The 27,594-nt window shown below is 45.5% G+C and overlaps 1 protein-coding gene across 3 annotated transcripts in view; it reads left to right on the top strand.

Annotated features, from left to right (window-relative positions):
* Nucleotides 1–27,594, top strand: part of NCSTN (nicastrin) — a 1,205,995-nt gene that overhangs the window by 548,281 nt on the left and 630,120 nt on the right. For all 3 annotated transcript variants that reach the window (XM_069635427.1, XM_069635426.1, XM_069635429.1), the window contains one exon: nucleotides 18,911–19,063. In XM_069635427.1, coding sequence (XP_069491528.1) covers nucleotides 18,911–19,063 — 153 coding nt within the window. The remainder of the gene's footprint in view (nucleotides 1–18,910; nucleotides 19,064–27,594) is intronic.

The raw sequence follows: 27,594 nt of genomic DNA, 5'->3' as shown, positions 1-27,594 counted from the left end.
TTTGAGCTCGATGTTAAAATGTTAAAATTACTTCTTTGACTCTAAATGTTGTTGCCAAATTTACCAACTTCCATTCTATCCTTAATTACATGTTCTACGGGAGTTTTATAAGGACTTAATGAGTGGTTCTGATTCACAAAAGAGTTATAGTTTTCAGAATCTAAGATGTTAATATTTTGAGATACGCATTTAACATTATACTGTGGAGCAAAGGCGCTTTCACCACCATACCTGTGGGTGACTTTATGAGGGGGGTGGTGGGGTCTTACTACCGATAAACAATGTATTATACCAGTTTTCACCACCATCATGATAATTTGCTTTGGAAAAGAATACCTCCCTCCGACAGCAAGCCATTACATATTCTGGCAGTGTTAGGGAGAATTCTCTCTTTAGGCTGAATTTCCTAACCTAGTGAGTCCCCCAGCAGCTTTGCTGGATTTCTGGAGTTTGTTTTTTTCCTCCTGCCAAGAGTGAGACTCTTTTTCTCCTACTCTTGGACATGATATATGGTGTTTCTTTGACTGTTAATGTGTTTTATGGGCTATGGGGTCCTTTACTCCATAGGGTCTCATGTGTTTTTATTATGTGTGTTACACAGCACCCTCCGTGCAGTAACACATGGGTGTCATAGTGACTCCCCACCATAGACTCCATACCCTGGAACTGACTACTGTCTCCCAGGGCATGTAAAGTCACCATTGGCTTTACTAGTCCCAAATTATTAACAGAAACCAGTACAAACCATCATATTGTGGACGTACTGGTCAGGGCAATTCGATTGCCCCGGGGTCTGTTAGTCGAGGGGGCACGTCTCCGTCCCCCCTGATCGAGTTTTGGCAGGTGGCAGTGGAAACAACTTTTTATATTCGACAGCGAATATTTTCCTATGGGATTTTCCCATTGTTCGAGGCTACCAACTTTAATTATTTAATTCTCATAGCCTCGAACATACCGCCGGTTTATTTATTTAATATTAATTCGCCGGTTGGTATTTTTTGCCAGGACTCGATTCGAAAATGGCGTTTGTGTTCTCTTCTGTGACTCCAACCCAAGTCGAGCCCTTTGTTCCACTTTTTGGCGGGCTTCTCCACAGCTTCTCTACCTTGGTAACTCAAGTCGCACTCTTGTGTGATTGGCCCAAGTGGTGAGCTGGCCGGCTCACCACTTGGCATGTTTGATTGACAGCTAGGCTGAGTGAATGGGGGTATGCTGCATAAAAGCAGGGCTTTGGGGACTGGAACTTCAGAAGTCGCCACAGGACCTGAGAATCCGACGAGGGAGAAGCTGAGCCGACCTACCATGACCACACCACCGGTGGAGCCCTGCGGAACCGACTCACCACTTCCCGACGACATAGAAGATCTTCCGGCTGGAGAGACTTCTTCCCCTGACTGGTGGGCACAACCAGTTTTACCTTCCTTCTTCGCACCCCAGACCGGTTTGTGGTCGAACTGCCCGTGCCAAGCACCCCGGCGGCCGGATAGCCACTCACCACTGAACCGCGAATCAACGGACCGCTCCTTGTACCTGAGAAACTCTGTGGCTGGTTTCTTCCCTGGCAGTGCAAAGGACTCCTGTCTTCCTCCCTGACGAAATCCTCTCTTCCCCCGGACGAAGCACCGACTTGCATCTGCTGCCAGGAACAACTGCCCCCGCTGGAGTCTTCTCACCACTTTAAGGTACCGTGTCCGCCAGGCCTCCCTTTCTAAAGATTGCTACAAGGTAATAATAACCCCTTAACCTTCTGGACTGGGCTGGCCACCTTGACCCTCTAACTGTTCCCTTTCTTTGGTCCAACTCCTTTTTGAACCATTACAAGACTTTTGTGCACTGCAACCGTGTGACCTTGGACACATTTAGTTTGATCCCCTGAAAGTGGATCCGGCCTATTGAACTCCAACTTCACAGTTTTACTTTGCCTTCCTCCCTTGTTATGTTCTTGTAAAAGTGTTGGGATCTGTTTCAATTTATTCTCTGCTTTTCTCTCCTTTTTAAAAACAAACTATTAGAGTGCCATCTACGTTAAGCGCTCACCACTGTCTGAAAATAAGTGGGGCTTTACTTAAGACTTGTCTAATATTCTTTTATGGGAGTGTATATCTTTTAGTGACCGTGTTTTTGAATTGCTTACTATTAGTGCCTGTGTGTTTTTTTTTTCTAGATGTGGTTTTAAATAAATAATGATATCTCTTTTACACCAAGCCCTGGTCTGTGTTTACTTGTTCTATTGTGTTTGCTTGACCTATTGTGAATACTCTGTATACTGCCCAACTCTTCTTGAGGGAAGTCTGACTGCTCAGCCACAGCTACCAAGTGAATCTGTGTGGTACAGACTGCTACCAAGTGGGTTTACTGCCAAACACCTGTAGTCTTAAATCTTTTGCAGTGGTCCCAGAGGGAACTGCACAGGTTTCTCCCTAACAGGCATCCCTGACATTTCTTCCTCTGAGGAAGACATATACCGTGCGTCTCTCAACAGAGGCCTCCGATCCCCCTGGGCCCCTTCTTCTCCCTGGTGATCCTTCAGGTTAATACCACCCCCAGGGTCAGGATTACGTAGCGGCTGCCTACCCCTGGCCAGCTGGGAGGAGACTATAGGTAGGGTCTTTGTGAGGCCTCTGCAGGATTCATCACAACACACATACATATTAGGTCCCCCGCTATTAATGTGTGTTGAGTTGCCGTCTCACTTCCCAAAAAAGTTGATTGAGGCTTTGATGGGGGTTCTAGTAAATGTTAATTAGTAGGCAGTCACATAAAGTAGTTTCAGGATCACACCAAGACATTTTAACAGTTTGCATGTCAGTAAATTCCGACCCCCAATTTACACTGGACATCTTAAGGTTACTTCGGATAGTATTCAACAGACTACCATAATGGTAGCCTTCAATTCCCCTCTGGTTAGGAGTGTGTGAACGATCATAACCATCCATCAGTGGTTTGTCCATCAACATAATTTTCTGTCAGAGTATGCTATGGTTTCTTAAGTTGACCTTGTTAGTTGTTTGTCTAAGTGAGAATGACCCCATGTGTTCCATGATAATTTTATAAAACTGAGCATTTGATTTCATAATGTGTGGTTAATGAGTGTGACATCGTGATGAAATGAGCTGGTTAACTATGACCAATTGTCTTTCAGCTTGTGAACATCCTTGAGCATGTCAACCACTGAAGCATTCTGGGAATGTGTTTATGTTTCCTAGATAGTGGATTCTTAGCCTACCCACTTGATGCAGGTTCTGTTTAGGTTGGGTATGCAAACTGGACTCTGATGTACTAGAGAAAATGTGTTATCATATGCCCAGGAAGAGACTGATGCAGTTTGGTCAAGCAGCATTTCCATCATTAGTTTGGTCATAAAATGAATTACCACAGTGCCTGTTCTGTCTTTATAAAGAAATTCAATCAATTTGATGTCCTTGGAGACGGTGGTTTGTAAAAGAGGGATTTCCTGTAGTATTACCAATACATTTTGCCTATTTAAAACAGTTGGTTTCAGGGATTTAAAAATTCTCTCCAGGCAAGCACAGAAATGGGAATGAAAAAACCAATACAATCAACCAGACCCAAAGTTCCAACAATCATAACTCCAACTTATTATGTATCACAACCATTCAACATATAGTTAGGAACAGAACGCAATGACCGAATTGCAATACATATAGCATAAAATGGAGGCAGAGTAATTTTCAGTTTCCATTTCTAGGCGGAAGGACCAACTGCTTTTGTCATATAGGAATTGAATTACCACATCTTCATCAGGGAAACGCAGTTAACCCATTGAGTTTAAGGCTAACTTCCTATTGCTAGATCTGGTTGTAACATCTTGATTCTGCCAATAGTATGAAGGCATGCTTCTTAAGGTAAGTTAGCCAGACGATCTGAGATGAAAGCGATTAATAATGAATACAGAAATAGGGGTGTTTAAAATCCTACTCTTTATTTTGTAGAAGCCACAATACTCCTAGCATCGAACTAGAATTCAGTCTCAAATCATTGGGTCACAAAACGTCCAGTTTCTTTGACTGCTGCGCTGAAAAGCCAGTTTCTTTGAATGTACACATCTTGCTCCTTTACATTAGATAATCTGGTATTGCCCTTCTTTGTTATTAATCCACTGACTCCTTGCAGAGAACCTGTTCCAAAAAGGAATTAAACATTTGTACCTGCGCTGGTTGTGAGAGAATAGCGCTGGGAGTTTCCTTGACTCGCGCTTCATCGACTCTCATTTCCTGGAGGGGGAGGAGCTTTGTGCCGCACATGTGATTGGTCACGTGACACTGCCTGCCATCAAAATCAGGGCGAGTGTACCCTTGCGGCGTGAAGCACTTCGGAGTAAAGTCCACCGGCTGTTGTGCGGCTGTTTGGCGCTGAAGGCGTGACCACTAGGCGGGAGACTGCAGAGGTATTAGCTCTTTGATCCCGGCCTAGCGACCTGAGGTTTGCAATAAACCACATACAGAGTCCGAAGCTGAGTCCGCCTACATCGTCGACGAGGACACCTCCAACGTAAGGCATAAAATTGTCTGATTACCGAAAAGAGGAAAGTATGGTTACTGATGTACGGCCGCAAACGCGGCAAACAACTTTGAACGCTCGAAATCGGTCCGAGCTTTCGCTTGCAGCCAATGCTCCCACTTCAACAGCTGGCGCGAATAGTGTTGCTCCATCTTCCCGACCCCCTCATCCCTCACTCGCTCAATTGCCCCCCCTGTCCTGCTTGCCTGCTGTGGCAGACACCCCTTGCCTTTCCTTCCCCTTCTCCCCTTCCCCCCGTCCGCCCTTCCTTCCCTGCCTAATCCGGTACAACTTACCACCGCAAGTCCGCCTCGTTGTCCTTTGCGAATTTCTGTAATGAACATAAATGAGGCCAACTCGAACGTCGACTTGAATGCTGCCTCAGCTGATGCGAATCTTGGTGAAATGATGTCGGTCGACGTTCCGACTAAAGCATTGACATTGCATTCCTTGAATGTTAAATCTTACTACTCCTGTCTGAAACAGTCGGACGTGTCACTGCTGACTTAATGACCAATCAAGCGGAAAATCTCCTAGGATCGGATGTGAACAAAACCTTAAATCAGCTGCCGTCCCAGGCATATGTAGATGAAATCGATCGAGCAACACAGACCATGCTGCCCGACTCTTCACCTGAAGGTTCCCAATCAAATATGCTGGGTGGTGTGGGCAGTGAGACTGTGGGTGAGATGTCCTTAAATACAGCCCCACTCGATCTTGACCGAAATATAGCGGTATCTGCGATAAAAGATCGTCATCTACCTGTGCCACCTGCACCATTGGCGTTGATCGAAATCGACACTGCCTCCTTTCTATCTCCGTTTGACGTTACAGATACTGAACTTTTGGCTCTAAAACTACCAAATGGTTCAGAAAACCAAACAAACTTTTCCTTCGTCCCGCCTTTAAACAACGATGCTACACATAGCCCTACAGACAGCAGAGTTGTTGCTGAGACTACGATGGCTCAAATTGAGGCAGACGTATGTGGAAGAGATGTTTCATACCCGCTCGACTGCCTTCCACCAGCACCTTCGTCGCCTTTTCTTCTGACGGGCCCTTCTACAAAAAACCACTAAAAAAGTCTTGGGATAGACTTAGCAGGACGCAAAGCGCGGCTAACGGAGAGGCTGACTGCGGACTATCAAGCAGTTAAAAACAAATTAATACACAGCTTCTCTACGGCCCCACAAAATGTTTTGCATCCAACAAAAATGCTGTTGGCAAATAGCGAAAAAGGAGTGAAGTTCGCGCAAGATCCTAATGGCACGCTTAAATCTTGGACAAGTACACCCCATCGAAAAGAGTCTCAGAATATCCAAAATAATAATGCTACTTTTAAAAGAAAATCACAATCAAGCTCCTCAAAGGAACCGACTGAAAACCTACGATTTCACTGCAGTACTAAAGTAGTCCAACAAGCTCAGCAAATGACAGGAAATGAATGTTGCTCTAGTAGACATGATGAACAGTCAAACCTTGAATCTGAATCTGTTCATCACTCAAAAGAGAATTTATCAGTTGCAGCTGGAATTCAAATTCATAACAATGTCATGGCAGCAACATCATTGGCTTTGATTCCTTTTATCAAACTCATGGAACAAGCAAATGAGACTGTGAAAGATCAAAATGCCTTGCTACATAATTTGACAAATAAAATCTCGTCTTTGGAACAAAACAACGCTCATTTAATGTCTAGAGTTGAACGAGAAGCAGAAATCTCATTTCAATGGCAAAACCGCCTTGGTGACATTGCAATGAAGGACCACACAGACAAAAACGACCAAATGGAGGCGATTTTAGAAATCATAAAGGGGTGTTGCCACTCACTTTTCAGAAATAAGACAGACATGGAACATCCTCCTATTGAGAGATCCCTATATCGCACAGAGAAATTAACTGCGAAAACTAGGGCAAAAATAGACCAATGCAGTTCGCCTGACATATCTAAGCATTCAACTGTCCCAGGAAAGAACTTAGAGATACCTGTACTGGATAATGCGAACAGGGAAATCATTGTGATTGGTGACCCACATTTGACTTCTATAGCTGAAAAAGAGTCAAATAGTACTCTTGTAAATAAACCACACGAAGAGTCTAGATCAGACCAATGTAAAATCAACCCACTTGAAGCAATAGCGGTGGAAGTTCAACTCCCAAACCACACAGCTGCACCGAGTTTCAAAGGTCCCGTTACTTCATTTCACATTTTTACTGGAACAGCAAAACTGGTTGTTCCTTCGATTACATCTAAACAAGGTGAAAAATCTATAATAGCTCCAGCCAAAAAACATTCAACAAATAAGCAGCAAAATAAAATGAACAATGACAGAAATAAAACAAAACAGTTTGTGAGAAATCTTTCTACTCCTCACAAGTTGGGGCTGTTCTCCCGCAATACACCAAACGATAAACATGATGATAATGAGAGTGTGCCTGCTTGCAAGTCCATGCTGAAAGAAATAACTAAAATAAGTGTGGTAGATATTCCTAATCCAAATAAAAGACGAAGAGTGGATTCTAACACGAGCTCAAAGAAATCTGATGTAAGTGTTACTGATTTATGTGATCTGTCCACATACTCAGCTGAACCTGACGAATTACAACAGTCAACACAAGAAGAAGAACTTCACCGCTCGTCCATGAATCTTCCTCAAGGCCGGAGAAAAATCCACCGAATGGAAATACCTGACGAAGGAGAAAGAAAGAAAACTCGCTTAAATGCAAATCAAAATTGTTCAAAAGAGAATTCACAAATCTATAGTAGAAATGACGACAATGCTGAAGCTCAAGGAAAAAAACTGACCTTAGTAAAATTAAATCCTAAGATGACGGCAGCCCAATGGGAAAAGTAAAAACAATTGAATCCTAAAGCAACTGTGTCTGCGAAATCTAGACTGGAACAAAAACTATGGAGACTTCGGCTCAAGAACATTTTCACAGATGCAAATGAAGTTAATTTGAATCGCAGAAATGTAATGCAATTGGTACACAACTTTCCGTCACTGAGAACGATAACGTCAAACGACATAGCCATTGTGGAATACATCAACGAGGACTCTCAAGATATGGCCTATCTACATATCACTTCCCAAGCAGTAGAAAATACCTTGCTTGCTGCAAAAGACGAGTTGTTGTCTTACGGATTCGATCTGACATTGGAAACAAAACATCAAAGAGATGGCTTTAGAAAAGCAGTGTCAGCTGCTGGCGAGCAAACCCATGAACAACGTCGTGAGGTGTTAAGGAAACAATTTAACATCCAAGAAAGAACAGCCGATAACCAAATTATCTCTTCCCAACCTCCAACACAGACTTGTTCGAATAGAACTTAGCTATTGCAAACTAAGGTGGATGGAATTGGCCTTATATCATGGAACACTAGAGGTTTCCGGCATTTGTTCCAGAACTGCGATATCTCGATGAAAACCAACTTCGCAGTTTGTCTACAGGAAACATGGCTGCGGGAGGCGCCGTCTAGAGAAGGATATTCAATCATATTAAACCCGGCTGGGAAAAATCAATTTGGTCGTCCGTTCTCTGGTCTTCTGACTATGATTAAATAACGCATCAGGCTGGGAGATTTTAAAATCATTTTCTCCAAACTTGTTTGTACAAGGATTAATCCTTCAAAACAGTCAGAGATCAAATGCACCATTCGATCATCTACTAATTCTTAACACCTATTGGAACTCAGCCATGATATCCTCATCTCATTTCATTCAATCAATTATAAAATTGATCGATGTTAACATGGAATTATGGTCTGACCTACAAGTCATATTATGCGGAGACCTGAATTTCTCGTGGTTTGATGAAAATTTGATAATGAAAAAATTCAAGCACCAAGTTTACTCGACATGCAGAGGCTATCAATTTCATGCAGCCCTGATTGCTAGGAACTGCCAGATGCTCAACGGTCAAACCAAAGGCGATCGTCCTCCGAATATTACTTGGCAGCGCGATGGTTCGAAAAAAATCATGGACTATATTTGGGCATCGAATACAATGCTAAACGAGATTCTACAGCTGAAGGTCCTGAAATCATCAAGCAGTGACCATAACCCACTTGAACTAACTCTAAAGGCATATTTCCCCAGAAATGCAGAGATCTTCAACCAACCAATTGAAGTGAACCAAAGAGGCAACAGACTCAAAATAAACAGCAAGCAATTGCGGAAATTAAACGAAATGATAACCTCAGAGGAGACTGCTTTATGCGACAAACTAAACTATCCTCCGTTGATAGTAGACTTTCAAATCAAGTTCAAACATCCGAATTGCTGTTCCTACCAAAAGAAATATGAATTTAGTACAATGGTGTCTCTTAAAAAAAAAAAACAACTACGCCGTGATTTTAGGAAATTAAATAAAGAGCCAGATCCGAATAAATTGCTGCAAAGGAAACATCTAAAGACACAGTATCGAAACTGGTTGAAATGCTTCAAAATGATGAGAGATCAAGAAAGAGGTGAACGAATTCTGAAGCTCATTATTTGCCACCAAACAAAGAATCTATGGAACATCATAAATAATAAAACAATATTCCAGCAGGCGAAGACCCATCATGGTATCTCCAAGGCCACTTGGGAACAGCACTTTGCCAAAGTTTTTGGGAGCAATGAACATCAGCTGAGCGATGAAAGACTTGACGAAGACCAGTCTTGGAATAAAATCGAATCAAAAGAAGATATATCAATAGCAATTCGACACCTAAAAAACTTGCGAGCTGCTGGACCCGATGGCCTTTCCAATGTTACACTGAAAGCAAACAACGAGCTGTGGACAACCTTCATTTTCCATTTATTCCTAACGATTGCAGCAACAAAAATGATACCTAAATCTTGGAACTCAGCTATCATAGTTCCCATTTTCAAGAAAGGATGCCGCGACGATCCGGCCAACTATCGACCAATTGCTCTTTTAGATATCCTGGGGAAGATATTTGCGTCCTTTCTACAACAGAAGCTGTCAAAGTGGGCTATATGTTCTGGTCACTTCGACTTACGTCAGACAGGTTTCACCAAAGGCGTAGGAACAGAAGTGAACTTAACTATACTAAACCTGCTGAAATTAAATGCTCTACAACAAGGCAAGAATCTCTTTCTTGCCTTTATTGATATAAAACAGGCTTTTGACTCCTTAGATCGAACAAAATTGTGGAAAAAACTGACAAACTGGTCGTGTCCATCTGAATTATTGCTGCCGATAATGGCTCTCCATAAAGATACCTCAGTTAGAGTGCGAATCAACGAAGCAGGTGAGCTGACCGACAAAATAAGAACGAATAAAGGAGTCAAACAGGGATGCCCCTGAGCTGCCCTGTTATTCAAGCTCTTCATATCCGATATATCTGAAGCATTTACACAGACACGCTGTTTCCCCCCCAAGGATAGACAACAACAGCATTAGCTGGATAATATATGCAGACGATATTGTCCTATTAGATGCAACACCGATTGGACTTCAGAGACTGTTATATGCATTGGAAAGTTATCTATCAGACAATTCGCTGCAAATCAATGTAGCAAAAACAAAGGTCATGTCGATCGGAACTACATCCAAAAGACTAACAAAGAACTTTAGTTGGAATCTTGATGTACTTCAGACCCAACCAGTATCATCTATTAGATATCTAGGCATTGTCTATAACATCTCAATAAGAGAGCATGAGTGGATCTGCGACCTGAAACAACGTATGTTGACATTTGCATTACAAGGATCGAAGCTACATGCTGAATATGGGAAATTTACCCTCAAACCTGTACTAATCTTCTACACACAAAAGGTCATTCCCTCAATCACATTTGGAGCTGAGGCTGGATGGAACCTAGATTATCAGATATGGCCAACCCTTGAAGGTCTCTTCTGGAGACGCATTCTCAAACTACCAAAAGGTGTCTCAATGATTTCTATCAGACATGAACTCGGACTTGAATCAATGTATAACATAGTTGTCTGGAAATCTCTAGCCATGCTCCGAAAGATGTCACTAAAGGACCAGGCTCCGGCTTACAAAATTTTTGCAAATATGATCCATCAACAACACTGTAGCATTACACAAAATTAGTCTAATGGTCTAAAACGGATTTTAGATACTGCTGATGTAACGTGGAAAACCTTGATAGACACTCCCCAAATTGCGAAACAGAAACTAAGGAAATGGAATTGGATCGAGAACTTAGAACGAAGAAATCTCCTATCTACGTCGATCGACCTAGGCCCTCTAACAAATTGCCTGGATCAGCTACCAAGATACTTACAAAAATTACCTTCAAGGAAACACCGCAATCAATTTTTGAGACTACGGCTGAATGCACACTCAACAAAGGAAATTCTATGGAGACGAAAAGCATCCAAAATTGTGAATAATCTTTGTAGGTTTTGTGAAACCACAGTCGAATCTGTAAAACACCTAATTATTGAATGCCCAAAAATTAAAGAACATTGAACCTGCTACTTGGGTGCTTTTGCTCCAACTGACGAAGACATGGACAAATGGTGGTACCACATACTAGCTGGATCAAATGTGCCACTGACATGTGCAGTCTGCCATCTAGTGGAACACATTTTGAATGAGGACCAGTGTTAATCAGATAGATTCCCTCTCCTTTCTTCATTGAATGATTATCACTGAAAGACTGCAATTTCCTTGTGTTGTCTTTGTTCTCTTGTTTTTCTCGCCCTACTCCGGATCTATGTTTATATATGTGAAAGCAAGATTGTTTATTGTATTGTTTATTGTAATTGAAGTTTATTTGTAAACTAATTGTTACAATTAAAATAAAAAAAAATAAAATAAAAAAAAATCCACTTTATCCCAGAATTAGGAATGGTCGATTAAACCCAATAGGGACATCCACTTTAGAGACCAGCTTGTGGTTGCCCCCATCTGATTTGACCTCCTAGTCTCCCTCCTGTAGGGAATAGGTTCAGAAAGGAACTACAGTTGTGGACTTCTGTTTGGGAATTTTGTGGTGGACACAATGTCACAGGGTTGGTTAAGATGATGTGGCTACTTATTTGGGGCCCTGACATATTTCAAGGCTAGCTTGTTTTTTGATGCCCATTAGTGAAGTATTGTTGTCTTCAATAGGGTCCTTATCACACACCATTGTAACTTTCTTAGCATTGTTTGTTGTTTAATTGTTTTTTGTTTTCGGAAGATGAATGCTTAGCCAAAGACGGGTTACAATCCAGCACTGACTGTCTTAGTTTCCAAATACATTTTCTCGACCCTCTGTTTTCAATAGGCACACACGTTTTTGATCTTCCTTTTTGTGCCCAATTTCTTTGGTTTAGACATACATTTTCTTAGGGCTTCAATCCTGAATTGCCTTGGTCGTTCTCTATCTGCAGACAGCTGGAGGTGTTGGATGTTTCCAGAACTCGATTAGTAATGTCCAACACTTTCCTGGAATGTAGATGTATGATGGGAGTTTTTGGGCTTAGTCTGCTCTCCTTTGAGTTTATCCGGTTTCCAAGCCCTTCCTGCTTAGTTCTGGGCACATATTTATTTGAGAAAGTTTAGCGTTGCACTTATTGAGTTTAGGATTCCTTTGTGATCTTTAGTCTTGTATATTTCCATAAAGCTTCAGCGGGGAGTTAAACACAAAGTTCAAGGCAAATAGCGACTGTTGATTTAGTGTTCGGTTTCCACTAGGAGACTTCATGGGTCTTGGGGAACTTAACAGGGTTCTAGAATGCTGATGGGAAAAGGCAGACAGTTTGAAACATTTGGAGCAGTCATTGATTAATAATGACGGAGATCTGCTCAGCAGCTCCACAGAATCTTGGATAGGTAGGATTTTCCTGGCAGACTCTTTTGGTCTTGTGACTGGCTCCTGAGAAATTTTTGGGAGCTACGGTTGTACTGACTCAGCCAGTTTTCAGCGACGTTGAAATTAAGAAACATGTTTTTATTTAAAAATAAAAATGTTTTAACTGCTTCTGGCTTTACACACCCATGTCTCAGAAGTATGTGGTTTCGAGAAGTGTTAGCCATTCCAAATTGCCACTGTCGGGCTTCTTTCTTGTAGTTCGGAGGGGGGGATCATTTCCCATTGTTACTTTAATCCGAAGCCCATACATAGTGGCGGGGCGCAAAGCAGAATTTCCCAGGTTGGCATTCGTATTAGCCTTTGGTAGTAAATCCAGGTAATTGATGCCAAGCAAAAATACTGTTCAAGCTTTCCCCAGGATGAGTAAACTGAGACTTAATCCAGGCCGTTCCACAATGCGTCTGATGTGATTGAGTAGCACGGAAGAACAGTCATAGTCCAATTCTCCAGCTTTTTACTGCCAGTGACTGGACTCTGCTGGTGCGCTCCTCGCCCATGCTCCAAATTTGAATGCAGATTGCACTGCACACCATAACTGGGTCGACCCAGAACACATGTTCAAAAAGAGTTCAGCCACTCAGTTGCTAGTGACTGTACTCTGCTGGTACACTCCGTGTATATGTTTAGTAGTGAATTTACTTACCAATAGTGTTGATTTACTGATTGTCTGTGTTTAATGAATTGGAGCCATGTCTAAAGGTCGGTTGCAAAAGGCCGAACCTATGGATTCCAGAACAAAGGTTGACAGTCCGCAGGTTCAGCCATTTTGTAACATGCCTTCTCCCTCACCCTCTACCCCCTCCACCTGTCCCCTTCACTCTACTTACTTGCTGTGGCCTCTATCTGCCTCCTTCCCACAGTTTAGATACTGCATCCCCGGAAGCCCAATGCACAGTATACTGTGCTCTTGTGGAGAAACCTTTGTTACTAGAACTTCCGTGGCCGTAGTATCTAAACTGCAAACAAATTAATTGTACTCAAATTTGTGGACCTTTGTTCCCTAAAATAGTTTGTTCTTGTTAACGTTCGTTGTAATAGCATGTAACCGTGTAAATTGGTTGCAACTTTAAGTTGGATTTTTCGAACCTATTGGAGTAGATTCCCTATTTGAGTGAAATTCTCTTGACATGTGAATCCCCCAGTCTTTTACCCTGTACTTGCGAACCCTTTTGATCTTTTTATGATACTTTTTAATGGAGTTATGCTTTCCTCCATGTTTTCTGGCATATACCTTTTTAATACTGCAGCACACAGCACTTTCTGTGCAGTGTTGCTGGAAGCTCCTTGAGCTTTCCTTTTTATTCTACCTGGGGTAACTACAGTTACCACGTCAGGACCTTTTTGTCCACCTGTATTGTATTTTTGTAGATCAGCACACCCCACCTTATGTTGAGTGCTGAGGTGAAACATTCTCCCTTTTCCCACTATTTCTGTACATTTTAGTTACTGTTAAATGTTCCTCTGACAGGATGGTGGCTGTGTACCTTTTTGCATGACTTTTTGTGGACTTCTACCGCAGGCTGTCTTCGCAGCTGCTGTAGGGACACAGGGATCACCATTTGCTCACAATGGTGGCTGTATTTTTTTAAGCCCTGTTCATGGTGACTTGTTCTTACTTGGATCTTCTTCTACCTTCCTGGGTGGGGGAGGTCATGATGAATATTTTGTCTTTGGAGGGCTTCCCTTTGAAAGCCTGCCAAGGTGCTCGGAGTGCCTAAAAGGACAGGAAGTGGGGGAGGTAACCAACATTCCCCTGGTCTTTGTCCTACAGTGTGCTCTACAGTGTGCTTGCCTGGAAGCAGTTTGAACTGGGATGCTGGCTGTCCCCCTGGATAGCCGCCCTCAGATTTGCTTGAGAGGCTTGAATGGCAATTGGTGTGCTCTGCCAGTTTTCTTGCATGAATGGTGTGAGGGTCCTGGAACTGAACCTCAGAGTCGACCACTGGACTGAAGATCCAAAGAGGAATTTGAAGGATGTCCCAGCAACTTCCAAGCGATCACCAGAGTTGTTGAGTTACTCCGAAAGACCCAACCCTGAATTCCGAGTGACGGGGAAGAACTTTTGAAGAGGACTTCCTCACTCGTACTGGTGGGCCTAACTAGTCTGAAGACCAACTGCATTTTGCACCATCCTCACGAAGAGTTGGAAGCCACCTAGGTTACAAACTCCCAATACCCTGGGACCAGTATCATTTTGCCAAGCAACGTTGTGTTAAGCTCAGATTCGGCTGAAACTATGTAGGCATCCTTCTGGGCCTGCAGTGACACTTTTCCACTCCTTGAAGTCACCTCAACTGAGTTGATGACAGAGAACCGAAGAAATGTCTCCTGGGCGACAACTGTCAATGAACCGAAGCCTATGCAGGGCTCCTAATGCACGAGTGCCACGAAGATCCACTGCTGGGCATCCTGCTACTCGACTACATCTGTCTGTTATGTCGAAAGTTCCTTCTTCAGCCATCCAGGACAAGAAACCTGAACCAGAGAAAATTGTCACCTCACCTTGAGGACCAACCTACTGCACCAAGTTTTTCATTGATAAGGTACTGCTCCAAGCCTTGATACTTAGCTTGGTATTGTTGCATTGCTCAGGTGTTCTTGAAGAGATGCAGTTAAGCTGTTACTTGCACCCCCCTCTGGGGCACTGTCAAGGATGGCGCGCACCCCAACTGGTGGTCTTCTTGTTTGGAAGCACCACAGCGAGAATCGGGGCCGGCGGGGCGTGTAGCAGTACAGGAATGCCACCTTATGGCTGCCGTCCAATAGGAAAAACCTCAAAGGCAGAAACAAGTGCAGTTCTCCCTGTACCACGAAAGGGCAACTCTGTATTAACATGTTACTGGGGTACCACTGTATAGAAATCACTGGCACATGTCTGATAGCTGGTCAGGCCAAGAGAGAAAGAGACATACGCCAAGAGAGCCAGGCAGGAAAACCAGGAGACAAGGCAAGGAACAAGGAGCACAGAACAAGGGAAGAGGCGGAATCACCCAGAAGAGGTGAACAGAGAACAGGAGAAAAGAGCCATGCTCGGGTGCGAGGCAACAAGAGAGTTGAGATGCACCGAGCGTTGTGATTTCCTGGTATGTATCCCCAGGAAACGGGAATGAGTGTTGCCAGTTGCCTGGTAACCTGACAACGAAGTGTACCACGTCAGATGAGGGAGCCTCATCGTTGTCATGGACTGGCAGCGTCCCACGGCAAGGAACCCCGAGGTGCCGGAATCCTTGCCAGCAGACACTGGAGCAGTGGAACCCCTGTTACATAGGTGAGCAGGAGCAGGAGCGGGCACAGTGCCACAGGATCGCAGCCACAGTGTATCACAAGATAAACGGCAGCAGGGATAGAGGCACCAAGCACTTGAGTCCAGTCTGAGGGCCCGGGGGCCAGTCGACTGTGTAACAGGCACCCTGAGTCCCATTGGCTTGAACCACCCATTGGGCTATGAATTGCCAAAGCTAGCTATTACTTACTTGCAATCCTGAAGACATCCTCATAGGCTTTTTTCTGTTTGCTACTAACCTACCACTTTCCTCCTCAAACCTTGGTCACTGGATGCCCAGTGCCCTCCTTTACTCTGTGACTCATTTAGTATAGGGTTGGACTTTTGAAGAGTGGTTAAGAAAAAGTTCACGAAAGTTGCAAGAGTTTAGATAAGAAAGTTTGCCTGTTAGTATTCGTAGTTTTCACTAACTTTTGTGTTGCTTTACATTTGTTATTTAAAGTGTGCTACCTTTTATTCTACTTTGATTTTACTGCGTGGTGTGTCCGAGGGTCCAGGGGAGTGGGGGGATCCCATCCAAAAGAATCACGCTGAGTCCAAACCCAAAGTCCAAGGGTGTGCATTACAATACAGATGCTCAGAATGGTTTGTGATCTCAGGTTCATTGGGCTTTTGGCATCCTTTGGCGCTATGGCGGGCCCTTTCCTCTCTTATCTTCCCTGGGCCTGGATCCCACCTCACAACCTCAGACATCCCTACTGGGCTGTTAGTAGCTGAACGATTGGTAACCCCTATCTGTCTTTCACTTATCTACACATCAGGCGTTTACCCTTAGATGCTGGCTACCGGAATCCCTCGGGAACTTCTAGCTTTCCCTCTCCTATCCCTTCGTAGTAGTCTCAGGAAACGGGTAATGGCGCCTTCTTTCGCCCAGCGTCGCTCACTTTTTTCAGACCCTCTAACTCCTGACCCTTACTATACTGGTCTCTTACGCTGTCCTCCTCCCACCACGTCACTGTCCCTCCAAGCTCTCACTCCACCTTTCTACCGTCTCTATATCACTCAATGTCAATAGCTTCTCCTATTCTCCCACTCACTCTTCCCACTCTCCCTCCACTTCTGTTCTTATTCCCCTACTACCACTACCGCTCTACTACCACTATTTTCCCCTCTGGACCTCCAGGGATATTGTGCCCTGCTCACCTCTTGCGCTAGCCCCTGGTCAGACCCCAGGGATATGGTACCCTGCACTAGAACTTATCTCCTTCACTCGCTACTCCCATCACCTACTTTACTTACTTTCAATTATTACCACCACCTCTAACACTACTACTACTACTACTTCAGTCCACCACTATTCCTACTTCTAATACTCCCTCTCCCTCTCAAACACTCCACGGACCACCTCTCACCAATAGTTTCTGCACTGCTTTCTGCTTTCGCCTCCTGTGGTATTTTGGACGTCATCGTCCACCGCCTGTCCTCACTCAATTAACCCACACCGTATAAGTCACATGCACCTTCTTAAATACCCCACCCCTCCCAGGATTGGGTAATCCAATCACTTCCCTGACTAAAGGGGGTTTGTCAGTGGGGGTGCTTAGGGAGGCTTCAAAAATGGCTTGTAATCCCACCCCCCTTTCTGGAAGCATCTGTGGCGAGGAAAAGTGAAAGACTTTCTGAGGAACTGGAGTCCTTGTTTTATAAGGACTTCTGATGGGCCTTTCAATCTTAATTTCTGCTAAGCTGGTGGGAGCCTCATTAATAGGGCTTCCTTTTCTAAATGACATGTAGATCCCTGGAGATTTTGCTGCACACTTTTCTCGCAGGGCCAGTGTTAGCCTGCTGGTTGTCTGCTACAACAAAGTGCGAACCGCCGCTGCGTGTTGGCTTTCCTTTGCTGCCTCATGCTGCGGCTTTCTCTCGTCAGTGTTTGCCGTCATCATAGGTAAGGTGGGCAGGGAGTTTGTATACACTTGCGCGATCACCAGGGAGTGTTTGGGGTGGACTCTCTCCCTTCCTTGACACAGCCTGGAAACGGAATTGTACATACATGACTTATTTTCTAAAGCCTTAGTATATATAAAATCAATCACTATTTTTATATAATTGCTAATGTGTCAGTGTTTCTTTGAACCAATTGTATTCTCTAAGTACTGTGTGCCTCACTACAGCCTTATTCCTCCTAGACTAAGCTTATCTGCTCAGCCATTGCTACCAAACCTCTGGGTAGTTCAGGTTAAACCTAAGGGGTTACAACCCTGTCACCTAAGGTGGGCTTTCCCAAGTTCTGTCACAGACAGTAACTTGTATAAAACTCCCTAACAGAACCCCTTACCAGAGAAGGTTCTGGAAAACTCGGAAACACTGGGCCTCATTAAGACACTGCCGGTCCGGAAAGAACGGTGGTGGTAAAACCGCTGCCACCGTTCTTTCCGGACCGGCTAATTAAGAGTCCTGCAGGCGGGAGGTGTCCCTCCCGCAAGGTCTGACCTGGCCGGTTTAACACCACCCACCTGCAGGCGGACATGGGAACACCGGCTCCGTCATAGACGGAAGCAGTGTTTCCATTGTCCCCATCCCCATGGAGCCTTTAGGGGTCCATGGGAATGGGGACTTAAACAATTCCGCCTCTGGAATTCCCGGTCACTGGGGTTGTATTGCCCCAGTAATTCCGGGAATCACAGAGGCGGAATGGTAATAAGAGTCCGGCGGTAACCTGCCGGTTTTTCTGGCTCAGTTACTGCCGGACTCGTAATGGTACCCACTGTCTCTCACTCCCCATCTACCTGATGAGTTGAGTGACTGATGTTGCAATGTCACTGCCTGCACCAGCTCTTCCAGGTGGGTAGTAGAAGGAATGCTTCCCCTGAGCCTGTAAGATTAACTTCTATTCCTTGTGCCTGCCTCTTAGTTCACTGGCAGCTGCGGGTAGGAGGATCAAAGCAGTATCAACATGCACCCACTCTCATTCTTCCCAATGTGCTATTTCTGCTCCTTCATCGTGGGGGCTCAGATTGTAAAGCTGGTATCTTTTTTCATAGTTGTAACATTAAGCAAATGCAATCTCAGTGGGGATGCGTTGTAAGGGAAATAAACTATTCTGTTACTTGCAAAGAGTTTGCTTTGACTGCTCAATGATCCTTCCTCATGGAGAGTCACGTTAATTCTGATCTGACGAAACACCCTGTCAGGTATAATAATGCATCTGGTTCTTAGAAATAGGACCTGTGAAAAAATATGCCTGACACTATCCAGTTTTCTGTTTGACATTACAAGTTTTAGTGATTTATTTTCCTAATCTGTCCTGCTTGCTTCCTCCCAGCTCGACAGTCGGTCTTTCTTCTGGGACATGGCACCTGGTGCAAATAGTGCTGTGTCAGGGTTTGTGACTCAGATTGCTGCTGCCGAAGCCCTTCAAAAACTTCCAGACTCTCAAAAGTTGCCAAGGAATATCATGTTTGCCTTTTTCCAAGGGGTAAGAAAATTAGCCTGAAAAATGTAACTGCGTTGCTTATGTGTATCTGCTGCTAGACTGCACGATATGTATTTACTGAGATACTTGTACTATCTAACGTTGTACACTATAGACCAGCAAAGTATGCACTGGTTGGACAATGTTTAAAATGTTAGCCCAGCTTTATTAGTTGTGTGGCAACATTGTGCAGTTCTTAATTGGGACTCTTATAGTGGGTGGACATGACACTGTTGCTTATAATTAAAAAATATTGTCTATTTTGCGGCTACCTGCCTTCAACGGAGGATAGCACAGGGGAAACGCGCTGGTCTTGGATGCAAGACCACGCAGAGCAACAAAGGTTTGAATCCCAGATCTGCGCTTATTATGCAGGTGCATAATAAAAAAAAAAAAAAAAATTAAATAAATAAAAAAGTAAATAAAGAACAGACAAGAATATTGTTTTGTCAAAAGGTTACTGAAGTAAGATAAGTGTTTTTTGTTTTGGTCTACCTTTTTGGCTAACACAGTAGGAATTTCTAGCAAGGAGAGGAAGGATGAATTTGGGAGTATCATTAATAAGGTTCTCTGGTCCTAATAACACAACCCCTATTTTATAGGAGTTAATGCTGGAGCCCATTATTGGCCATCCAGTACCTGTATAGTGTAAGGCAGGCATGGTATCAAAGTAAGACGGACACAAGTGAACACAGTTCGAGAGTGTTTATTGAAATTTATCAATGGTGTGATAAACGCTTATCTAAATCTAAGATGGGAGCAAGCTACGACCATCAAATAATAATGCAGTCCTAGTGGAGTCTCATCAAAATTAAAGGGCGTATAGTAAAAAACCTATTGCCAATCCTTACTGCTAATTTACAAATAGTGTGGGGAAATGTTCATGAAAAAGAAAAGTGTTCACAAAATGATAGTCAGGATGTTCAGGCCGTTGGCCTCCCTTCTCTGCATTTTCAGCACGGGGCAAGGCGGTTCACTCAAGCATGGCATACTCTTGGGCTTCTTCGGCATGAGGGCACAGTTCCATAATCAACATCAGGGCCTTCTGTGCCCAAGTCTCTTAAGTTATCAAAGTCTCTTGATGCAGAGGGCCTGATGCACCAAAATGACGAAATGTTCCTTTTCATACATTCAAGTCAGGTGAACCCTCTTCACACTAGATCCCCCTCTTCGGGGCTCAGATCCTCTTCTCCAATGCTTATAGAATATCCTTTCTCGGGTGACTCACGGTTCAGCCCGGACCCCCTCAGCCGGGCTCAGATCCCTTTTACACAATTAGTTTCCCTTTGCCAGGCTCAGACCAATTACTGCTTGTAACCCTTACATAGGACTTGAAATAACTGTCCACATAATACAGCATATTGTTTTTTTTCTCACCCTTCCTTGCCCTAGCCTAGATGAAATTCAGTAAGAGCCTCACTGATGTTTTTATGCAGCCCCTTTTAAGTTAATAGCAGCAATGATCAGGGGTGTACAACAGATGCAGTGCCTGCTCCTGTAACTAGGGCGCCGTTTCTGCAATACTTGGTTATCAGTTAAACAAGATGCCTGAGGAGGCTATAGAGGCACTAAACACAGAAAACATGATTATTTCTAAAACCCCTCTGCAGCTGAGCATGGAAAGTAACAGAAGGTCCTACACTGTTACTGCAATGTGTTAACCTTTAATGCAAATAAACACATTTCCTTCATAGTACTGCACTGCCCAAACCTATGACTTTGTTGCCGATTTGGTTTTTCACCCCAAGTAGTGTTCGCCAGTGCCCCTCCACCATCATTGCCGGATCCTGTGCTGGCCCCCAATACTAGCTCATAGAGCTCTGTAAAAAGAGTTAATGTAGCAGTAGAACACACACTGCATACCCACAATACTCTGCAAACAGAAAATATTTAAAGCCTCATCGTGATATTATGGGTAGTTTAAGAAAATGTCATGAACATGCATACAGATAGTTATTTTGGAGTGCAAACCAGATGGTTTGCAACATCCCTTAATATTATTGCATGGGATTGTACAAGTGGTCAGTGAAACCAGCATAGCATTACCATTGCATTTTTTAAGCTCTATTTCCAATGAAACTCTGAAAATCTGGAAAGTATACAGGTTGTTTGGAAAGCAGTGCAGCTGTTTGAATATTCAATGCTGTGATGCTAGGTATGAGTGGTGCCAGGCATATTCTAGACCCATAAACCCTTGTAGACCAAGTAGATGCTATTGCAACGTTGCTCCCCATTTATAGGGTAAGATTAGCACTGCTAAAGTAGAAGAGGCTGAGCATATTTGATGAATCAGGCCTCCAGATAAGGTGTCTATCATCACCTTCTCCAGCAATGGGTCTGGCATGGATTCACATGCTCATGAATATTTCCCGTCATCAGGCTGGAAATCCTCGGTAAAGAAAAAAAAACTTTCAGTTTCACTTCTGAACTTTCTCCTAACAACCAATCACTGGTCGCTGGGGCATACTTCCCCCAGCCAATGACTGCCCTCTACCTAAGCCCCTCCTCTGGCAGCCATCTTCACATTTTGACTGCATGTTCAAGTGTTGGGAGTCCTCGGGCTATAGTTCTCAAGCTTTTACTGCGTTTTGCGATTTTTCTAAGAGTTGTACTCTAGTTTTTCAGTCAATCGAGCCTCAAGCTCCACCGATTAATCTTCCGATTAACGGCAACCCGTTTTCAGATTCTAAAGCGCCCCTCAAGGGCGGATTTTCGTCGAGTTTCTTCTTGGAGGATTCCAGAAGCTTCTTCGAGGCCTACATCGCGTTGATATGGCGTTGATATGGCAGGGAAGGACTCAGCGCCTCTCTTCAAGGTGTGCTGCAACCTACGGAACGTCTTTCCGGACGATGGACATTCCTTGTGCCTCTACTGCCTGCATTCGGACCAGACACATGTGGACGATGACTGCGCGGCTTGTCTGGAGATAGTGCAGCGCACGCGGGCCAACCAACGCATGCGCCTCAACAAGTAGCTGCAGGCCAAGGCCCCCCTGCCCTGGGTGAGTCCCGGCAGCATGCCTCCCCTGCCCAGAAGAAGAAAGCTTAGCGGTGTGAGCCAAGTCCTCTTTCCAGCCCATCGAAAAGACTCCGGAGAAGGTGATGCCCATCATTTCACTGAAACCGTCTCCCCTGGTCGCAGAGAAGGGTGGGGCACAGTAGTCCTCCAGGGCACGGACATTTCCTCAGAGGAAGAGCTCACCAGCCTCCTGGTCCTCCAGGAGGGAGAGATGCGTCGAGAGCTGGCCCTACGCGGGGGATCCCGACGACAACGACGAGGAGCAACAGGGCGGTGACGACGGAGCAGGGCAGCCTAAGCCACAAACGCACCGGTCCCCGTCTCCTCCACCCCAGCAGCCACCTGGGGATATCTCAGTAGACATTCTTACGGCTCTGCATACCCTGTGCACGGAAATCCGAACAAGGATGCCTCTTGTGCCGGCGGGCCTGCCTGCGGCACCGAGGCCATCGGAGGAACCACCACCCAAGAGGAGGAGAGTTCAACCCCCTGCGCCTTTTCCCCCCTCGCCTCCCTCTCCCCCACTGAGGCATGAGACAGAACCGGACACAGCGACAACGGGCACTGGCACGGACGATGACGACAGCCTGGGGAATCTCCCATCTCTGCCGGCCAGATCTTCACTGCCCGACGAGATTGGCTCGTTCCACGCCATGATCTCCAGGGCCTCAGAGCTGTTCCAGCTCATCCCGGAGGAGAAGAAGAAAGAGGGTTTCCTTTACCAGCACCGGGAGGCAAAGAGGAAGACCGTACTTTCAATCCCGTTATTGGATGACATTTTGGACGAGGGTTTGTCTCTCATTTAGAACCCTTCAGCGGCTCCGGCGAAGAGGGATTGCTATGAGAAGAGGTACAGAGTGCTGGACTCTGTGCCCAAGTGCTTACAATCCCAGCCACCTCCAGGCTCTGTGGTTTCGGCGGCGGCCAAGAAGTAGTCTTCGGGATCATCCTCGTCAGCGGTCTCCTCCCCCCGACGGTGAGGGGAAGAAGTTGGATGCCATAGGGCGAAGAGTGATCTCGGCGGCGGCAACAACCATCAAGGATGCTAACGCCCTCGCCATCGTGGCACGTTATGACAGGGAACTTTGGTTCAAGATGGCCCCCCTCCTGGACTTCCTCCCTGATGACAAGCGGGCTGAGGCATTGGAGATTCTACAGGAAGGCGAGGTGGCGTCACGTATCTCGCGCTTTATTCCGAAGGCTGCCACCTCAAGCTCCTGCACTATCTACATGCAGAACCTGGTTGGCCACAAAAGCCTTTCTCCGGTCTGGGCACCTCGATTGAACGCTCTTCAAGTTACCAGACAGTCAAGAGACGGAGCAGTCCATATTGTGCCCCAAGCTTTGGGCACGCTTTGGAAGACAAATTTGACACTTGATTGACTAAACAGTCCTGAAGAAGATGGTCTGAACATCCCACTCCATCGAAACCGGTCGACCCTCGTGGCCATGGGTGGTACCATGGCCACTTTGTAGATATCCCCAATAACAAGAGCGATAGTTTACAAATAATCCCAACCATGCTTATCACTCACACACCGTGAGCCTTTTAAATTGTTTTACACTTACAGGCATTGATGTACCAACATCAATTGCCCTTTTAGATGCTAATAACATTTACCACTCCATCATGAGGCTTAACTAAAAATCTCCTCAGGGTTAATAAAACATACACAGAAAATCCCATGGTCATTTGAATACTCATGTAAGCGATTTAGATATGCTGGGCAGTGATCTAATTACCAGCTCTGCCGCACCAAGAAACATTGAGTGGTATGGTGTTTTTATGGTTGCTCCTCATTTTCACATCTCGTGTCCAGAATTCCCTAATGCAGGCCGAGGCGCCAACAACTTTGGTAGATCGAGGGACAGCTTCCTTTTTACCCTATCCCTATTAGATAGGCGTCGCACCATACACTGCCTAGGGATAGGCACCCCTGAGTAGGGACAGGGTGTTCTTCTAATAAGGGCTAGATAGCAACAAAACGTTGGTTCCCTGCTTCCCCCTCCTGCATCCAGTCCTAATCAGTATCTCTAGACACCAGTTTGCAGTATATTTTTTCTTTTAAGAACAGTTTGTATTGTGATATCACTTGTTGACCTAACGGTTAAGGAATGAAAGTTTTCCTTGTTTCATGTGTAAATTACCCTGATGTTTCATATTGGCATCAGACCACGCCATTACAGTGGCCACGGACATTACTGACATGGGATTCCGCCAAATGGCAACAGCGTTTGCCTTCGTCGACGAGGCTGGCTGAGGGCCACACATTTCTGGCAGGATGTTCAGTCAAAGGTGCTCGACATGCCCTTCGACGGGCACAATTTGTTTGGAAAGACTGTGGACGAGTCTCTCCAGGCCATCAAAGCGGACACTGAGACGGCTCGTGCCCTGGGCACACTTCAGCAACGGCGGCCGTCCTTTCAGACTTCTGGAGGGAAATCCCAAAGTTCCTCAAAAGGATCGGAGGTGTCTCTTCCTACCGTCAGCCCCCCGCTCATCGGCGCAGGAGACCTACAGTGGCCGCGCCAAGTCTGGAGGTGGACGTCTTCATCGCCAAGGGCCCCAAGGTGGCACTTCGATGTCGAACCAAGACTGAACCGGCCGTGGAGTCGGCCCCCTGCCCGTGCACCCCGGTGGGAGGCTGGCTGGCGAACTTAATCCACGTGTGGAAGACCATCTCCACCGACCATTGGGTGCTTTGGAGCTCTCGCCCACGGACACACCCTAGAGTTCCAACGGAAGTGTCAAAGGATACCACCAGTGGCCCGTCAGGAAAACCACGTTCCTCAGCTGCTGCTGGAGGTACAGGCCGTTTTAAAAAAAGGGGGCGATCGGGCTCGTCCCGAAGAGGCTCTGCAGTGTACTCACATTATTTCCTCGTCAGAAAGATGACCGGCGGTTGGAGGCCCGTTCTGGACCTCGTCCGACTGAACAAGTACATCAAGTTTTAACACAAACACAACGGTTCACTGGGAGAACAAATAATTGCAGTGCGCATATCAATCGTAAGTAAACCATATCTCTCACTTCCCACGCATGTCGCTACCACCTTTTCAATATTCGCAAAGTATGTTCCTCTCTAACCTTCCACGCCACTAAACTTTTAATCTCCTCCCTTTTCTTCTCTCATCTTTTCTACTGTTCTTCTCTCCTCTTCGGACTCCCTGCTTCTCATCTTGCCCCCCCTGAAATCCCTCTACAATTCTGACATTTGCACCCTTTGCCTTCTCTCTGCTCAGGACTCCATCTCCTCCTCGCTCTCACAGCTTAGCTGGCTTTCCTTTCATTCCAAACTCAAATTCCACTTACTCTGTCTTGTCTTTAAATCTCTTCATGAACTTGCTCCCCTATATCTCTCCTCTCTCATCTCATTCTACACTCCCTCCCGTTGCCTTCAGATCTGTAGATCACTTCCTTCTCCTTGTTCCCCCGTCCCCATGTGCCTCCTCGTTTTCACTCCTTTCAGCTCCTTGCTCCCCTCCACTGGAACTCTCTTCACCTCTAGATCCGTTCCATCCCCACTTATTCCTCCTTTCTTGTCTCCTTAAAATCTCTCCTCCTCCACTCCCCTCCCTGATACTCTGATCCTTCTCCTCCGCCGTTCCCTCCCCCCCCCTCTTTTATCCTCCTCATCTTGCCTCACTCCCCCTGCCTTGTCTCCTTTTATGTCCCCTCTCCTCCTCTCTCACCATCAGCTTCTCTCACTTCCTGTTCCCCACTCCATTCGCCTCTCCACCCCTTCTTCCCCCATTTATCTCCACTGGCAAATTGTTCTCGTTGCTGTATTACTGGTTGGACTCCTATCTTGTAATTGCTTCTACTGTTATTGTAGTCTTGTTGTTATAATGTACAGCGCTTTGGCGTAAAGCGCTATATAATCACAATAAACATAAACACTTATTAGATGGTAAAACGGTGTACTAGCTGTCCCTAGAAGAACAACACCCTGTCCCTGACAGGAGTGCCTATCCCTAAGTGTATGATGGGACGCCTATCTAATAGGGATAGTTTAAGAAAAGCTGCCCCTCGGCACTAACAATTCTGGCATTTGAATCTATTTCTAAGAACACATATTGCAAACACAATGGACCACAACTGATCAGCTATTAATGTGATGACAGAATTAGGAATTAGATTATGTCAGGTACCAGCTCGTGTCTGATGCTGGATTAGCTCTTGTAACCTAGTAGATTGTATATTTGATTCCACCCTTGAGTTTTTGCAATCGCCAGGCATGATCAGTGTGGTCCACTAAATCTATTGCTTAAAAAATGGGCATTATAAAGTCCATATTATAAAAACCTCACTCTACGTGAGTATATACTGAAAACAATCTATAGAGTGTCTGTCTTTCGTGTGTCTGGACATCTACAGGATCACGAGAGCCCTTGTGGTCCGTGTGGTCGACTGGTTTCGATGGCGATATTGTTCATGTCATCTTCTTCACACCGTAGTTGTGAAGAGGAACTGAACTCTAGTATCAGTGCGCCAAGGTCATCGGCACCAAGAACGAATGCCTGGCTCCCCTGTAGGGAGACGATGACAAATGTACAGGGGCACAGTGTCGTACCATCTTGGCAAGGTACAACGGCTGTTGGCACTGAAGGTCGCATGGGTGCTGTCTATTAAGTCCCTACTCGGCATGATGTCGTCATGAATATACCTCATTCGGCTGTGCATGCATCTGCTGCAGGAGTACCTCAATGCCTGTTGGATTCAAGTGTCAGGGAGCTTCGAGGAGAAGATCACACTCGACAAGAGTTTCCGTCGAGCAATATGGTGGTGGGGAATGCGTGCACATCTGTCCGCAGGCGCGGATTTCCAGACCTTACTTCATCAGGAGACGGTCACGTCGGACGCCTCCCTTCAAGGATGCGGAGCGCACTCCGGAAGTCTTCATGCAAGTGGCCTGTGGCTACCAGAGGAGAAGTCGTTGCACATCAACGTGTTGGAGCTGCAGGCAGTGTTTTGGGCCCTCCAGTCCTTCCTTCCGTCCCTCAAGGGCAAAGGGCTACGGGTCTTTACGGACAACACCACCACGATGTTCTACCTCCGGAAGCAAGGGGGAACCAGATCCCCGGCGCTCTCCAAAGAGTCGCAGGACCTTTGGCACTGGGACCAAGTGGATCACCTGTTCTGCAGATGGGGCTATCCCCAGATCGATCTGTTTGCGACGGCGATGAACACCAAGTGCCGGAGGTTCGCCAGTAGGTTTTCCCAGCTGGGGAGCATGGGGGACACATTCTCTTTCCCCCTGGGGCTTCGGGCGGACGCAGATCTTCTTGTCATGGAAGGAGGTGCGATTCTGCACCACGACCCAGGATCACTGAACCTGAAGGCCTGGATCCTGCAGCGCTAGAGTTTGGGGGCTATGATCTCCCAGCGGATTGTAAGGAGGTGCTTGCCAAGGCCAGAGCTTCATCTACTCTCAAATGCTACGGGCACAAGTGGAAGAGGTTCGCTGTTTGGTGCTGTACTCAGAAGCTCGACCCTCTGCGAGTCACTGCTGTGC

Source organism: Ambystoma mexicanum, chromosome 1q, assembly GCF_040938575.1.
Source record: "Ambystoma mexicanum isolate Mex_15411 chromosome 1q, UKY_AmexF1_1, whole genome shotgun sequence".
NCBI lineage: Eukaryota > Metazoa > Chordata > Amphibia > Caudata > Ambystomatidae > Ambystoma > Ambystoma mexicanum.
The sequence above is the reverse complement of the archived record's forward strand: the minus strand, read 5'-3'. Positions and strand labels throughout refer to the sequence as shown.